This window comes from Lingula anatina, chromosome 2 (assembly GCF_051362555.1).
Source record: "Lingula anatina isolate TDL-2025a chromosome 2, LinAna3.0, whole genome shotgun sequence".
NCBI lineage: Eukaryota > Metazoa > Brachiopoda > Lingulata > Lingulida > Lingulidae > Lingula > Lingula anatina.
In genome coordinates this window covers 44,699,355-44,716,053 of record NC_141768.1, presented here as the reverse complement: position 1 = coordinate 44,716,053, position 16,699 = coordinate 44,699,355, and the positions used below count along the sequence as shown (strand labels likewise).

At 35.4% G+C, this 16,699-nt stretch overlaps 2 protein-coding genes and 1 long non-coding RNA gene across 3 annotated transcripts; 2 read left to right on the top strand and 1 right to left on the bottom strand.

The window, feature by feature from the left end:
- The first annotated feature begins 19 nt into the window (after positions 1 to 19).
- Positions 20 to 6,959, top strand: LOC106170892 (caspase-3-like). The gene is made up of 7 exons (XM_087005701.1): positions 20 to 127; positions 641 to 756; positions 1,270 to 1,404; positions 1,677 to 1,829; positions 2,773 to 2,987; positions 3,364 to 3,526; positions 6,048 to 6,959. The coding sequence occupies exons 1-7, from the start codon at positions 111 to 113 to the stop codon at positions 6,299 to 6,301; spliced, it is 1,053 nt and encodes a 350-aa protein (XP_086861827.1). The 5' UTR covers positions 20 to 110; the 3' UTR covers positions 6,302 to 6,959.
- LOC147763738 (uncharacterized) lies at positions 4,508 to 5,817 on the bottom strand. Its single transcript, XR_015333042.1, has 2 exons — positions 5,317 to 5,817; positions 4,508 to 4,977 (listed from the first exon to the last, which is right to left on the bottom strand). It is a non-coding gene; the product is annotated as an uncharacterized LOC147763738 (long non-coding RNA).
- A 4,078-nt stretch (positions 6,960 to 11,037) lies between the features above and the next one.
- Positions 11,038 to 16,496, top strand: LOC106172310 (caspase-7). Its single transcript, XM_087006409.1, has 7 exons — positions 11,038 to 11,174; positions 11,696 to 11,811; positions 12,588 to 12,722; positions 12,996 to 13,148; positions 14,085 to 14,299; positions 14,678 to 14,840; positions 15,359 to 16,496. The coding sequence occupies exons 1-7, from the start codon at positions 11,158 to 11,160 to the stop codon at positions 15,610 to 15,612; spliced, it is 1,053 nt and encodes a 350-aa protein (XP_086862535.1). The 5' UTR covers positions 11,038 to 11,157; the 3' UTR covers positions 15,613 to 16,496.
- Positions 16,497 to 16,699: the final 203 nt, after the last annotated feature.

The window sequence follows — 16,699 nt, the reverse complement described above, 5'->3', positions numbered from 1 at the left end:
AAATCAAACTATCATGCACCGATTGCTACAGGTGAGATTTCTAAGCTCACTCTATAGAGGGCGCAACGAAGCTGGAAGTGTTATCGGAAATTGCCCATAAACAACCAGAGATGTCGGCGGGTGGCGGGTAAGTTTTACCGATTTGTTCGTCAAGTATTTTCAACTTACTCAAGGTTGAGACTAAATAACTGAAGCTGAAAAAGTCGTTCTTGTTTTACAAACCACACTGACGATGGGTCGAACACAACAGTTCATTTCAAGTTCAACGATGCTTCATCTGTCACTATTAAAACACTACCGGTAGACTAGCGGGAAACCTTACTTTTTAAGCCAAGGGTTATTAGTTCGTTTTCAAGCACACCTTTCTTAGTTTTATATTTTTATATCCCCTAGTTATGAGTTAGACAGTTAACTCGAATGTGACGTAAACTGTGTTAGTACGTATATGTGGAGATCTATTTATGTATCATGCTGACGCTAAATCATGTGATTTTTAAAAACGAAAGTGCCCAAAATTTCCAACTTCATTCAATGTGAGTGGGCATTCGTACGCTCTACCGTGGAAATCGTTCAGTTTTTTTCATGTTATACATTTTTTGTGCAGAAGAGATACATTTTTGATATTTTTCTTTATTTTCAGAGACAATACTTGCGACGTGCAGTGGCACTACGATTTTAATCATGGCAAAAGAGGAAAAGCAATAATATTTAACCACATGGAATATGATCCAAAAATTAAAATTCAAAAAAGACTTGGTACTCTTGCACTTTCATCTTTTTACATTTAAGCATAGAAAGGTTTCAGCTGTAAGAAATGTGTAAGCTGGAGGTTTTCTTGCTGATATTTACCTTTTACTCTTTTTTTACACAATTTTTCAATTAAAAATTTCAACTACATGTACATAGAAATGTTACACCCCATTTCCATAGATTAGATCGACCTAGTTTAGATCGACCTAACTCCCTGGGGGTTCAAGCTAAATAGCTGTCAGCCGGGTGGACACGAAAGTTAATTACCCTCTTACAGCTTGTAGTAGGCGGGACGGACATTTAAGTCAGATTATCTGAAAGTAATCTAATGAGACTCCCCGCGGGGATAGATCAATCTAAAATCTATGGGAATAGAGCCTTAGATTATAAAGTGTATACAAAAACAATATTTTTAAAAACATGTTTGCACAGTTGTTTACTCATGAATTCCATTTGACTCAGGGTTTCAGAAATTGCTGGAAATACGCCTTTTTAGCAGGGTGATTTTACTCCTTTTAGCTTCTATTTGTGATGCCAACATGTTGGTGGAAACCTTCAAGAAGTTAGGTTTTGCTGAAGATGATATTCACATCTATCATGGAATACATGTGCAGCCAGGGTCAGAATTACTCATAGCTAAGGCAAATGGGTCTGGTATGCATATTTGAACTAATTTGAATTTATTTATGTTTCTTGTTTGTATTCAAGTGTACCGCAGTACCTGAATAAAGTGACCATATACTTATTGATAAGGACATATGTACATCGTCAACTAAAAATTAAATTTTGGGAATATTCTTTTGTAGCAAAAACAACTGTCAAATAATAGATAAATATAACTTACATGAGTGTCTTTGAGTTACTAAAGCGTGCTTGAAGCAATAGTTCATATTTTTCTTTCTAACTTTTTATGTCTTGCATTTTAGAGAAGGATACCTCTGTTGCTTATGAAGAACGTCAGAAGGCCTTCCAGGCAGTACTAAAACAGAAAAAAATTCTTCCAGAAAACATCAAGTTTTACAAAGGTTCAAAATTAACTCAGTTAACTTCATCAGAAACACTGAAGATTATTGAAGAAGGTAAAGAACAGAGCCAGTGTGGATATGATTCATTTCTGATCAATTTATAGTTATATGATCATTTTAACTTCAGCATAAGCATAGCTGGTTAGCCTTGTTTTATAGCTACTACTTCCATTAGCGAAGGTCATCTGATATTGAAAGAAATTATCAGACTATAAGTTACACTTGTATTTGCTTCTTATTGACATGTGACACAATACTTATCTAAGACCGCATTCACAACAATTTGAGCCAGGCTTTACAAATCCTGAGACTAAATATGCCGGACGTACATGAAAGGAAAACCGCCTAATCTTTTAATAGTCTCTCCACCTCTCACACGTCTCCCCACACGTCGTCCCTGCGGATTACAGTCATTAAATCTCGGCTCCGTTCGCCATGTAGAAGCTACCTGAGAAAAAGAAATGAATTGGCCCGTAGAGCAGCTATGAATCAGGATCAAAATTGTGAAAACACCCCCCCCCCCCTTCCAGTTCAATCAGGCGTAGGGAACAAGGCAAACATCAGCATCAGAACGAACTGCGCCCTCTGACAAGACTGCATACGCAAAAATTCTGCCCTCCTCCTCCTCTTCCGTCTACTGGGGCTGGGTATCTCCGTGAATATCTCTGGTGACATTATCTCCGTAGATAGCCGATAATAAGATTAAATAAGTAAGATTAAATATCACGCTGGAAATTAAAATTCCTTGAATTCAAGTTTCCATTGTATGAATACATATTGTCAGGTTTGGGATGATGTTTCACGTTAGTTTATTTTGCATATCCAGATTTGTTCGTTCTTCACACTATTTTCTGTTTTGATTAACTGTTTGGGCTGTGAGGATGCTTCTGGCAAGTGCTCCTCGTACATTTTTTTTCTTTTTCTTTTTTCTTTTTATATAGTTTTTGAAGAAAATCTGGAAAAAAAATTCTTAGGCATATTCATATTTACGTTTCAGCTGCAAAAGATGAAAAATACAATGAAGATGCTGACTGCATTGTGTTTGCAGTACTTTCTCATGGAAAAGAGGTCCCAGATTCGTCAGATGATCCAGTTCTCCAGGGACTCATTCATTGCTACGATGGTACCCTTCAAATTGAAATGTTTATGCAACCACTGCGAGACGACACATGCTTATCACTAAAAGGAAAGCCAAAGTTGTTTTTCATACAGGTAACGAAAACAAGCCGGGAGTCCTCAATTTTTTCAACACTCGGGGTCATGGTTATTGTCTAATGTGTAGCCAGTCTTTGTTTCTTCTTGTGTATGTGTATACTTGTATGTGTCTCGGCTTAGGCTCAAATTGAGGTGTATTTCTTAGACCAGATTCAGATCTTAATATACAAAATATCTAAATGTCAAATTGTAAGTTCTAAGTTTATTCAAAAGCTTTGGTTTTGTCGATTTTTGATATCGTAGTCCATATTACTTTCTCAAAATTTGTGGATCATTTGTGTTTGTGATTGTGCATTGGAGAATGTGTAACACCGGTTACACTAACATATTGGTACAATATATAGAGTTTGTGTCACTTAAGTTTTTTTTCCAGGCATGTCGAGGGACAGGACTTGATGATTGTGTTCTGGTCAAAGACGATGCCCATTCAGGCAAAGTTTCAGCAGGCCCACCACGGACAATAACTTCTACCCCAGTAGAAATGAGAAACATCCCTGCATATAATAACTTTCTGACAGCTTACAGCACTCCTCCAGGTAAATCCCACTTCATGATGCCAGGACCCTGATCCAATAATTTCTAGTGTAAGGTCTGCTTTAATTAACATGTGCAGGGATGGCAAGCACAAAAGAAGGTTACCCCCTAGCAGTTTGAGAAGGCATGTCATTCATTTAAGCCAATTGTACTTATTGAGAGTCCCCGCTGAGTTGGACAGACCCAACTAGTATGATGTGTTTATCTGAATGCTCCCTATGCTCAAAGTTCACAAATAGAGGCTGTCCGGGTTCTCAACGAGAAGACCACATTTCCCCGTGATTTTACGAGATCTGCCTTGAGGTGGGGTTAAAATATATATAGAGACCACAAGGAAGTAGAGCAGCGATGTCTTTACTTGAAAAATAGCTGAACTTACAAAAATTTTGAGCTACAGGCTTATTCTTTTTTCACTTTATAAAGAAAAAGTATTGATATAATATGTACGTACAACTGACATGTTGAATTTGCCAAGCTAAGAGCCGATGACGCTTGCAAAGCAAAATTCGCCCGGAGGACGTACTACGCAGCAAAGGTCGCGTTTAAACAGGCTACATCACCAGAGGTTTGCTTGTGGTACAGGAAAATGGCATTAGTTACCATTGTTTTTCATTGACTGGTCATTTCATGAGATCCGTTTGAACAACAAAAGCTTTTTATAACTGCAACTTATTTTTCTTTATATTTTTTTTTTACTATTAAACTTTACTTATAAAGAAGTAAAAAAAATCATTTGACATTTCATTTACTGATGGATGGCATATCAGAACATTAGACCTGCCAGCATCTTTGTTTTAATTTCACTAAATTTAAAGGCTGGAACTTGATCATAAAGTTAATTTTCTTCATTTATTTACTGATGAAAATGATGCTATAGAAGCTAATGGATAGCATTCACAAAATGTAAGTTTCATTGTGATCAGATTTGACTTAAATGACAGGAAAGATGACAAAAGAAAGTATTAAAATGGACAACATATAGGTTGAACTTTTCATAAGTCATTGCATTTTATTGACAGTTATAACTTATACACAAATACAGCAAATAAACACAACATCACAGGCGAACTTGTATTTGTGATCTCAGTAAATAATATGAAAAACAGGTGTCATATAGTTATTTTAAAAAGGCACTACAGTAACATAAGAATGATACAAGCAAGAAAAATTATTTTCTTCATTAAATTACTAGTGCAGTACAATACATAGGCCTGTATATATATTCATAAAACCAAATATTTCATTTTAAAGTAATAAAGAAAATGCCTGATACTGTAAGTGACACCCAGACAAAAATGCCATCTGTTGATTACTGATATAATAAGTCAACAACATAATAACTAAGGACATAAGAGATTAATATACACTGAGCAATCTTCAACATCTGTTTATCCTGACCACGTCTCTCACAGTTCTTGCCTGGTTCAATAACATGCGCTGTGTCTGTCATGCTCTAAAATAAAAAAATAATAATTCACTTAGTTTTCTGAAATATATATCATCATGTGATAAACGTTGTTGTAAAATACCAACTCTAATTTCTACCTTACTTGCAATTATTATAACCGACCACCCGGCATGGAATGTCACAAATGCAACTGAACATTGTGTATACTTAATAAGTGTGGAAGGTTCACCAGTATTTCATAATCAGGTACACGTTATATCGAGACAGGAATGGTATAAGCAAATTTGTCTCATATAGTTACTGTAAAAGACTATTAATCACAAGTACTAGGGCTGTATTACATTAATAAACCATGGTATCCTGTAAACTACACACAAAACTTACTCAGTACTTATTAACATGCCCCTCGACTGTTGATGATACGGTCTATACGGTGATGCCATGAAGCCAGTGACGTGTCGGGTGCGAGTTGTCTGCAGTTGGTCCCTTTCTTCCTACAAAATACTACGACCTGACCTGTACTTTAAATATGTCGACAGTTAGTCCTTTTAATCTAATCAACTTCTCTTTCTTTACTTCACTTCTCTCGCCAGACGTGTCCGTCATCCATGGTCATTTTCCTGGTTTTCTTGCTAAGCTTTAACTGCAATGCACCCTATGACACAACATTAGTAATTCGCCATTGCATTGCTCTATCTCAAATTACATGACAACGCCAAATTTTACTTAATGCAATCCTATAACATAGACTTGTGAGAAGACGCGAGAGAAGTTTCAATGGCAGATTTTAACCCCACCTCTCGTGAAATCTCGCTCCAATCCAGGTCTCGTTTGACGTCATCTGCTGCGCAGATGTTCAAAATAGGCTATCCCGGACAACTCCTATTGTAAATATATATTATTTGCAGTAATTCTTTTCCAATTTTTAAGGATATGTTTTAAGTTTCAGCAAAGATGAAGGGAAAGAAGGCCACTATAGTAGGCCAGCTATAGTAGTGAAACTTTCATGATCAGCTGGTGCAACAGTTTGAAGAGCTCACCTGTTTTCTCTGTGTTTGTGAAGTGGATAGTTTTTTCACTTAAGTTAACTGATAAATTTTCTTTCTCTTTGTTAGGGTTTTTCTCATTCAAAGGACCACATGGATCTTATTTCATAATAAACCTCTGTTCACAGTTAAATGAGCATTACAATCGTGGAATGGACCTCATAAGAATATTGACAAAAGCAAGTGATCGCATGGCTAAGGAGTTCACCTCCCAAACATACAGTCCTACATCAGGCAGGGGTGACTCAGCACTACATGAGAAGAAACAGGTGCCTGTCATCGTCTCTAAATTGACTAAACTGGTCGTCTTCACTGTCAATTGATTGGCTTTATGTATTAGTGGACTATTCATACATTGTCTCAAAAATTGACAGAGTGATCGTCTTCACTACCAATCAAGATTTAAGACACCACGTTGTTTTCCATTGGCGAGGAACATTGTTCTGATTGCATTTTTGTTTTCACCTTATAATAACCAGTATTGTTAAAAAGTAAAAACTAGAAAATTTAGTCATTCATGAAATTTTTGTTCGAAGATGACTCTCTGCCGTCTCGATAATTTTGAAAAGTTTTGTCACCTTATGTGGTCATGTCGGATTCATGCATTTGTTTTTTCCGTAATGAATGTGCCTTATTTGTTTAATGCAAACTCTGTATTCTAGAATGATTTTCATTAGTTATTCAAATTTGCCGGGGAGGATTGAAATCCATCTCCATTTCTCACCATTATGAATTGTATGTGCTTCTTTTCAAATCGCATCGTTTTATGTACAACCAATACCGGTGAAATGTTTTTAACCATATAAAGACATTCTGAGGTCGTATCATGGCAATAATTCAAAGGTATCTCGCCAACGAAGTTTTTTCACAAACGAAGATTGTCTGTACATAAATTTAATATGTAAACGATATTAAGATAATCAAATTGTACCAACGGTTTCACAAGACGTTATAATAAATTACCGAAGAAAGAGCAAGCAATTATTCGTCAAAGTGTCATTTAAACGAAAATACAGTGTAGAAGTTTTCCGTTTCGTTTCTTACTTTCATTTTTGCGGTTGCAAGCCTAACAGGTCATGCTTGTCTATTGGTCAGTCTGTTTGTCATCTCTCTCTCTCTCTCTCATAGTACATATACATTTGATATCAAGTAACCCATTTTCCTCTCTAATTATCGCTCTTGTTTAATACACAACGGCTTTGTAGGCCAATTGTGCTTATCGCGTACCCCATCTATATACAAAAATGTATGTAGTACATAATCGGTTATCAGGGCCTACATAATAAAGTGTACGTACGGATAAAATTTAGTCCCAAAATATTACACGTCCCTATACTCCCGTTACCGATAGATACATAAAGGAAAAACGGAAAAAATGTCTTTTTATGTACAGACACAGATGTGTCTGTACATATAGCCATCATCTGCGTCTGTCGTCGCCGTCGTCGCCGTGCACTTTTACCGATAACACGATAAGTGGAATACTGTTTTTTCTTTTGGCTTGAAACTTACAGAACTGATGAATATTCATAATACGCAGGTCAAGTTCGAAAATCAGCATGATCGGGTCACTTTTAGGGAATTTATGCTGTTTTTTCACTTTTTTCAGCATATATGCAGCACGGATAACACAATAAATGGAAAACCATTAAACCTTTTGGCTTGAAATTTACAGAACTGATGAATATTCAAAATAGGCAGGTCAAGTTCGAAAATCAGCATGATCGGGTCACTTTTAGGGAATTTATGCTGTTTTTTCACTTTTTTCAGCATATATGCAGCCCCGATAACACAATAAGTGGAAAACCATTTTACCTTCTGGCTTGAAACTTACAGAACTGATGAATATTCATAATACGCAGGTTAAGTTCGAAAATCAGTGTGATTGGGTCATTTTTAGTGAATTTAGGCTGTTTTTTAATTTTTTTCAGCATATATGCAGCACGGATAACACAATAAATGGAAAACCATTAAACCTTTTGGCTAGAAATTTACAGAACTGATGAATATTCAAAACAGGCAGGTCAAGTTCGAAAATCAGCATGATCGAGCCACTTTTATGGAAGTTAAGCTGTTTTTTCACTTTTTTCAGCATTTTTGCAACACCGATAACATGATAAATGAAAAACTGTTTTACCCTTTGGCTTGAAACTTACAGAACTGATAAATATTCATAATACACAAGTCGAGTTCCAAAATCAGCAGGATCGGGCCACTTTTATGGAAGTTAAGCTGTTTTTTCCCTTTTTTTTCAGCATACATGCAACACTGAAAACACAATATAGGAAAAACAGATAGGCCAATTGTGTGATAATTATGCAGGTAAATTTTGTTTAATATTGCAAATAAGTTTTGATATATATCAAACTCAAAGATTAAAAGTTTGAATAGCAGCTTCATTGGAATTATATTTACCTCTGCCAAGGAGGTTATATTTTCACCCCTGTTTGTCTGTCATCAACATAACTCAAAAAGTTACGGACCAATTTTGCTGAAATTTTCAGGAACTGTCAGAAGTGGGCCAAAGAGGACAATAACCAATAATAATCAACAATTGCTGCCTTGTTAATTTTTTCTCAAACACTGGGCCGGCATTTGTGACTTATAACTTCCATCCACCTGAGGCTCTGCTCATTTTCTGTATTTCCACATAAGCAGTTGTATTGTTTTTTATGTCTTTAAACATTATGTTATATTATTTTATGCACTGTCATCATTTTTCAAATATTGAGACTTTCATCATGTGACTTTGGTCTCTCATGGTCCTGAAACTGTAATCTTATTGAAGGGGTGGATTGAGACCATCTTCTGGGTCTTCCGGAAGACAGTCAGGTTATTAAGTTTATATTGACTGGTATCTATTTTTTTTCTGTTGGAAGACCATCAAAATGGAGGATGGATCAACATAGATACTTTGGAATACTGTCAGAAAATATCTCTGGATCTGCTCCTGTTATTGACCATGTTACCTGTTGTGCATGATTAAAATCACTGTTGACAGACTGTGCTATTATAAGCATTATTTATTATTGCATCAAAATTGACAAATTGACCTATTTTGCATCTTTTTTTCCTGTTTTTTGTCTGTACATTTGACAGCTTTGCTGCCTTGTTAGATTTAAATACCGATAGATCCGATTTTTTACTGCTGTCCTGTATATTTGCGTTCTTATAGATACAACGTCCTCATAAACCCACGTCCTTTAAATCCGCATACCTATAGATCCACGTATTTTTAGATCTAAATACCGATAGATCCGTTACAGGTACACTATTGCTCAAAATAGTTGGTATACTACTCAGTACATAAAATGCACTTCTTTAAAGCGACAGTACACATATTAAAACTTCCAGCAATATATTATTCTACTAGATCGTTTTCACACAATACTCTGTGAAAGAACATAAAAAGAACAAAAATGTGTTCTATATTTCACAACGCTTACTGTTCTAGCGTCAGAACACTGTTTAAAGCGTTCTTAAAATGTAACATTCGAACACGTAAAAAGTGTTCTGAATTTACATGTAAATCTGTTCTAAACAAAACAAAAAAAAAAAAAAAAAAAAAAGAACAAAAATGTGTTCTATATTTCACAATATGCTTAGTGTTCAGGTGCCAGAACACTGTTTAATGCGTTCTCAAAATGTTATATTTGCACACTTAAAATGTGTTCTGTTTCATGTTTACGAGGCATTCCCGAACTTTAGAGTGTAGACGCTAACGTACATGTATGTCTTGTTTGAACACCTAATAAATATATAAATACATTAATAAATGAATAAATAATAAATATCAGGTTGTGATTAAGTCAGATCACTAAGTGGGTCAGTATTTGCAGCCAGACTATCACTCGAAAGCCTCATACCTGTACCACAAGTTGATATGGGCCTTTTAGCCGATTACGATGTCAGATAGATGGATCTAGCGGTACCTGTATCTAAAGATACGTGGGTTTATAGGAATCTGTTGGTGGATCTATCGGAACGTAAATTTAACGAGACGTAAATCTATTGAGACGTGTATGTATAGAGACGTATCTATCGGGACGAATATTTTATTGGGACGTTTATCTATATGGCGGACCCCATAATAAATACGTGAAGTGTTTTTTGAACGAAATTCGCGTGCACAAAGACATTCGCCTAACAGTGGTGACTGTGATCTTTCAAATAAAAATCCTGTTGCTATGAAGGCATATCTCAAAAGGATTCGAAGCAACAAACGCTAAACAAAGTATTGCTGAAAATTATCGCAAGATGTCGGAATCGCCGCACAAAAACGCAAATGAAATGGAAATGGACTTTAACAGCAAGACCAATCTTACAGATCCTAACCAAGAGGGCAAAAGATGGACTTTGTGAGAGAAAAATGCTGCGCTTTACTCCTCTTTTTCTGCGCTGTTGCCGTAGTTTTGTTGGTCTTGATATTGGTCCTTGGGGCATACGGCTTGGTTCACATATTCCCCTCGAGTTTAACTTCGCAGACGACATTGCCACCCAAAGCCGCGTCCCTTTATTGTATGACACAAGAATGTATTAAATCTGCGGATGCAATTTTGTCAAACATCAACGTCTCTGTCGATCCTTGCGAAGATTTTTTTCGTTTTTCGTGTGATGGATGGTTAAAGAAGAACCCAATTCCGGACTCCCAAAGCAGGTAGGGTTGACGTTACATTCTTAATAAAAACAAGTTGGTGTAGAGAATTTTGTTGCACGTTTCATTATTTTTTACCATTGTATTTTGGTTCACATAGATGTTGTAATGAATTTTTACAATTACACGGGTGCAGTCTCGGCATTCTTTGTTCGGTTATATTATTTCATTTCATGTTCAACCATATATTACTTTTGCTTACTTGTAGCAGTATTTCCACTAGTTGTTTACATGTGCTTAGTATGTAGGCCTACGTGGAAGTTTTCTCTATTTCGATCTATGATATGTAGGCCTACAATGAAGAGAAGAGCACCAATAGAATAGAAAATAAAGAAAAATTTCAACAAAATTTGAATACTTGTGTTTTTGTATTTATTTAACCATCGTAATCGCCGTTAAGTGCATGGGTGAGAGAAATCAAACTATCATGCACCGATTGCTACAGGTGAGATTTCTAAGCTCACTCTATAGAGGGCGCAACGAATCCGGAAGTGTTATCGGAAAATTTCCTTAAAACAACCAGCGATGTCGGCGGGTGGCGGGTAAGTTTTACCGATTTGTATCATTTGTTCGTAATGTATATTCAACTTGCTCAAGGTTGAGACTAAATAACTGAAGCTAAAAAGTCGTTCTTGCTTTACAAACCACACTGACGATGGGTCGAACAAAACAGTTCATTTCAACGATGCTTCATCTGTCACTATTTTAAAAAACACTACCAGTAGATTATCGGGAAACCTTACCTTTAAGTCAAGGTCTAAGGTTTTAGGCACACCATTCAAAGTTTAATATATATCTATGTTCCCTAGTCATGAGTTATAATACAGTCAGTTAACTCGAATGTGACGTAAACTATGTTAGTACGTATATGTGGAGATCTATTTACATGTATGTATATCATGCTGACGCTAAATCCTGCCATTTTTTAAAAACGAAAGTACCCAAAATTTCAACTGCATTCAATGCTAGTGGGCATTTGTATGCTCTACCGTTCAGTTTTATGCATGTTATACATATTTTTGTGCAGAAAGGATACATTTTTGATATTTTTCTTTATTTTCAGAGACAGCACTTGCGACGTGCAGTGGCACTACGATTTTAATCATGGCAAAAGAGGAAAAGCAATAATATTTAACCACATGGAATATGATCCAAAAACTGAAATTCAAAAAAGACTTGGTACACTTGCACTTTTTTCTTTTGACATTTAAACTTAGAAAGGTTTCAGCTGTAAGAAATAGTATAAGCTGGAGGATTTCTTGCTGATATTTACCTTGTATTCCTTTTTTCTTTTACACATTTTAATTAAAAATTTCGGTGTGACTGAAATGCGCTATACACTGCAATACAGCGCAACACAGTGCAATACACTTCAAAAATCAAATCCAGTTGCAATTACACAAAAGAAATGACCATTCCCAGCAAAGCAGGGTGATATAAAAACAACCTATATTACTAGGTAAATATAATATCGTTGATATAACTTAACAAATCAGCAAGACTTTTATATTGTCCGGTTGGCAGCCATGTTGGCGAGTGGCTCTTCTTGGATATATTACTGGCCAAGAAGAGCTACTCGCCAACATGGCGGCTGACCAAACAATGAAAAAATTGTCAAGTTGTATCACCAATATTAATTACTATGTACTATATTTTGCTTTTATATCACCCTATTTTATTTGAGATTACCCTTTCCTGTGTTTACTTGCAATTGGACTTGTGTTATCAAGTGTGTTGCGCTGTATTGCAGTGTATTGCGCATTTCAGTCACACCTTAAAAATTTCAACTACATGTACATGTATATATAGAAATGTAAGATTATAAAGTGTATACAAAATAGTATTTTTAAAAACACATGTTTGCACAGTTGTTTCCTCATGGATTCCATTTGACTCAGGTTTTCAGATACTGCTGGAAATACGCCTTTTTAGCAGGGTGATTTTACTCCTTTCAGCTTCTATTTGTGATGCCAACATATTGGTGGAAACCTTCAAGAAGTTAGGTTTTGCAGAAGATGATATTCACATCTATCATGGAATACATGTGCAGCCAGGGTCAGAATCACTCATAGCTAAGGCAAATGGGTCTGGTATGCATATTTGAATTGATTTATTTATTTTTCATGTGTGTGTTCAAGTTTACCTGTACCTGAATAAAGTGACCAACAGCAAGTTGAATGCTTATTGATGAGGACATGTGTACAAGTAACTGTCACCTAAATATTAAACTCTGGGGAGATCGTTTTGTAGCAAAACAACTTTTCAGTAATAATATAACTTCATGGGTGTCTTTGAGTTACTAAAATGTGTTTGAAGCAATACTTCATATTTTTCTTCCAAAATTTTTATGTCTTGTATTTTAGAGAAAGATACCACTGTTGCTTATGAAGAACGTCAGAAGGCCTTCCAGGCAGTACTTAAACAGAAAAAAATTCTTCCAGAAAACATCAAGTTTTACAAAGGTTCAAAATTAACTCAGTTAACTTCAACAGAAACACAGAAGATTATTGAAGAAGGTAAAGAACAGAGCCAGTGTGGATATGGTTCATTTCAGATCAGTTTATAGTTATATGATCATTTTAACTTCAGCATAAACATAGCTTGTTAGCCTTGTTTTATAGCTACTACTTCCTTTAGCGAAGGTCATCTGATATTGTAAGAAATTATCAGACTATAAGTAACACTTGTATTTGCTTCTTATCGCCTTGTGACACAATACTTATCTAAAACACACTACTGTGTTACATTGTTGTGTCTTTACACAATGTCCAGGGCCAAAAATATATATCTATTTATGTAATGAATAAGCAGATGACCATGCCATTGTCATTGTTTTATTGAAGTTTAAGTAGAGTGCTTGAGTGTTTTCCTGGCTTTTGGGCTTGCACTCCTTTTGCCTTTATTTGTTGGTCTTATGCACATTTATTTTAAAGTCAGTTTGTTTTTTTAAGTTAATGTATATTTTTTTATGTTAATACTTACTTTATAATATTTATTCATAGTCCTAGCTCTATCTGTACAACTTCAACCTTTTGGTTGCAATATTTCAAATAAACATTATTATTATTATTATTATTATTATTATTATTATTATAACATTCATTAAATGAAGATCACTGTAGGATGGATATATGATAAAGATTAGTTAATGTTAAAGATATAGCATAGGTTGTTGAAGGAAATAAGATTAAATATCACGCTGGAAAGTAAAATTCCTTGAATTCAAGTTTCCATTGTGTGAATCCATATTGTCAGGTTTGGGAAGATGTTTCACAGTAGTTTATTTTACTTACCTTATGCAGATTTGTTCGTTCTTCACACTATTTTTCTGTTTTAATTGAATTTTTGAACTAAGGATGCTTTTGGCAAGTGTTCCCCATTTTTTTTATTATAGTTTTTGGAGAAAATATGGAAAAAAACTTTTCTTAAGCATATTCATATTTACATTTCAGCTGCAAAAGATGAAAAATACAACGAAGACGCTGACTGCATTGTGTTTGCAGTACTTTCTCATGGAGATGAGGTCCCAGATGCGTCAGATGATTCAGTTCTCCAGGGACTCATTCATTGCTATGATGGTCCTCTTCATATTGAAATGTTTATGCAACCACTGCGAGACGACACATGCTTATCACTAAAAGGAAAACCAAAGTTGTTTTTCATACAGGTAATGAAAACAAGCTGGGAGTCCTCAATTTTTTCAACACTCAGGGTCATGGTTATTGTCTAATGTGTAGCCAGTCTTTGTTTCTTCTTGTGTATGTGTGTACTTGTATGTGTCTCGGCTTAGGCTCAAATTGAGGTGTATTTCTTAGACCAGATTCAGATCTTAATATACAAAATATCTAAATGTCAAATTGTAAGTTCTAAGTTTATTCAAAAGCTTTGGTTTTGTCGATTTTTGATATCGTAGTCCATATTACTTTCTCAAAATTTGTGGATCATTTGTGTTTGTGATTGTGCATTGGAGAATGTGTAACACCGGTTACACTAACATATTGGTACAATATATAGAGTTTGTGTCACTAAAGTTTTTTTTTTTCAGGCATGTCGAGGGACTGGGCTTGATGATGGTGTTCTGGTCAAAGAAGATGCCCATTCAGGCAAAGTTTCAGCAGGCCCACCACGGACAATAACTTCTACCCCAGTAGAAATGAGAAACATCCCTGCATATAATAACTTTCTGACAGCTTACAGCACTCCTCCAGGTAAATCCCAGTGCATGATGCCAGGACCCTGGTCAAATAATTTCTAGTGTAAGGTCTGCTTTAATTAACATGTGCAGGGATGGCAAGTGCAAAAGAAAGTTACCCCCTAGCATTTTGAGGAGGCATGTCATTCATTTAAGCCAATTGTACTTATTGAGAGTCCCCGCTGAGTTGGACAGACCCAACTAGTATGATGTGTTTATCTGAATGCTCCCTATGCTCAAAGTTCACAAATTGTAAATATATATTATTTGCAGTAATTCTTTTCCAATTTTTAAGGATATAAATTGTAAATATATATTATTTGCAGTAATTCTTTTCCAAATTTTAAGGATATATTTTAAGTTTCAGCAAAGATGAAGGGAAAGAAGGCCACAATAGTAGGCCAGCTATAGTAGTGAAACTTTCATGATCAGCTGGTGCAACAGTTTGAAGAGCTCACCTGTTTTCTCTGCGTTTGTGAATGGGATAGTTTTTTACAATGAAGTAAACTGTTAAATTTTCTTTCTCTTTTGTAGGATTTTTCTCATTCAAAGGACCACATGGATCTTATTTCATAATAAGCCTCTGTTCAAAGTTAAATGAGCATTATAGTAGTGGAATGGATCTCATAAGAATATTGACAAGAGCAAGTAATCACATGGCTAAGGAGTTCACCTCCAAAACATACAGTCCTACATCAGGCATGGGTAACCCAGCACTCCATGAGAAGAAACAGGTGCCTGTCATCGTCTCTAAATTGACTAAACTGGTCGTCTTCACTGCCAATTGATTGGCTTAATGAATATAAACAATGTCTCTAATTTGACAGAATTGAGCGTCTTCACTACCAGTTGATTGGCTTTATGGCTTTAGTGTACTTTTAATACATTGTCTCAAAATTGACTAAACTGGTCGTCTTCACTGCCAATTGATTGGCTTAATGTATTAGTGGACTATTCATACATTGTCTCAAAAATTGACAGAGTGATGGTCTTCACTACCAATCAAGATTTAAGACACCACGTCGTTTTCCATTGGCGAGGAACTATGTACTGATTCCGTTTTTGCTTTTACCTTTTACCAGTATTGTTAAAAATAGAAACTAGAAAATTTAGTCGGTCTTGAAATTTTTGTTCGAAGATTACTCTCTGCCGTCTCGATAATTTTGAAAAGTTTTGTCACCTTATGTGGTCATGTCGGATTCATGCATTTGAAAATATTAATTAATTTTTAAGTGACGAAATTTTCAAGTTTTTTTCCGTAATGACTGTGCCTTATTTGTTTAATGTAAACTCTGTATTCTAGTATGATTTTCATAAGTTATTCAAATTCGCCGGGGAGGATTGAAATCCATCTCCATTTCTCACCATTATGAATTGTATGTGCTTCTTTTCAAATCGCATTGTTTTATGTACAACCATGTAAAATGTAAAATGTTTTTAACCATATAAAGACACATTGAGGTCGTATTATGGCAATAATTCACAGGTATCTCGCCAGCAAAGTTTTTTTTTCACAAACGAAGATTGCCTGTACAAAAATTTAATTTGTAAATGATATTAAGATAATAAAATTGTACCAATGGTTTCACAAGACGTTGTAAATTACTGAAGAAAGAGCAAACAATTATTCCTCAAAGTGTCATTTAAACGGAAATACAGTGTATAAGTTTTCCGTTTCGTTTCTTACTTTCATTTTTGCGGCTGCAAGCCTATCAGGTCATGCTTGTCTATTTGTCAGTCTGTTTGTCATCTCTCTCTCTCTCTCTCATAATACATACATTTTTGATATCAAGTAACCCATTTTCCTTGTAGGCTTTGTAGGCCAGTTGTGCTTACCGCGTACCCCATCTATATACAAAAATGTATATAGTACAT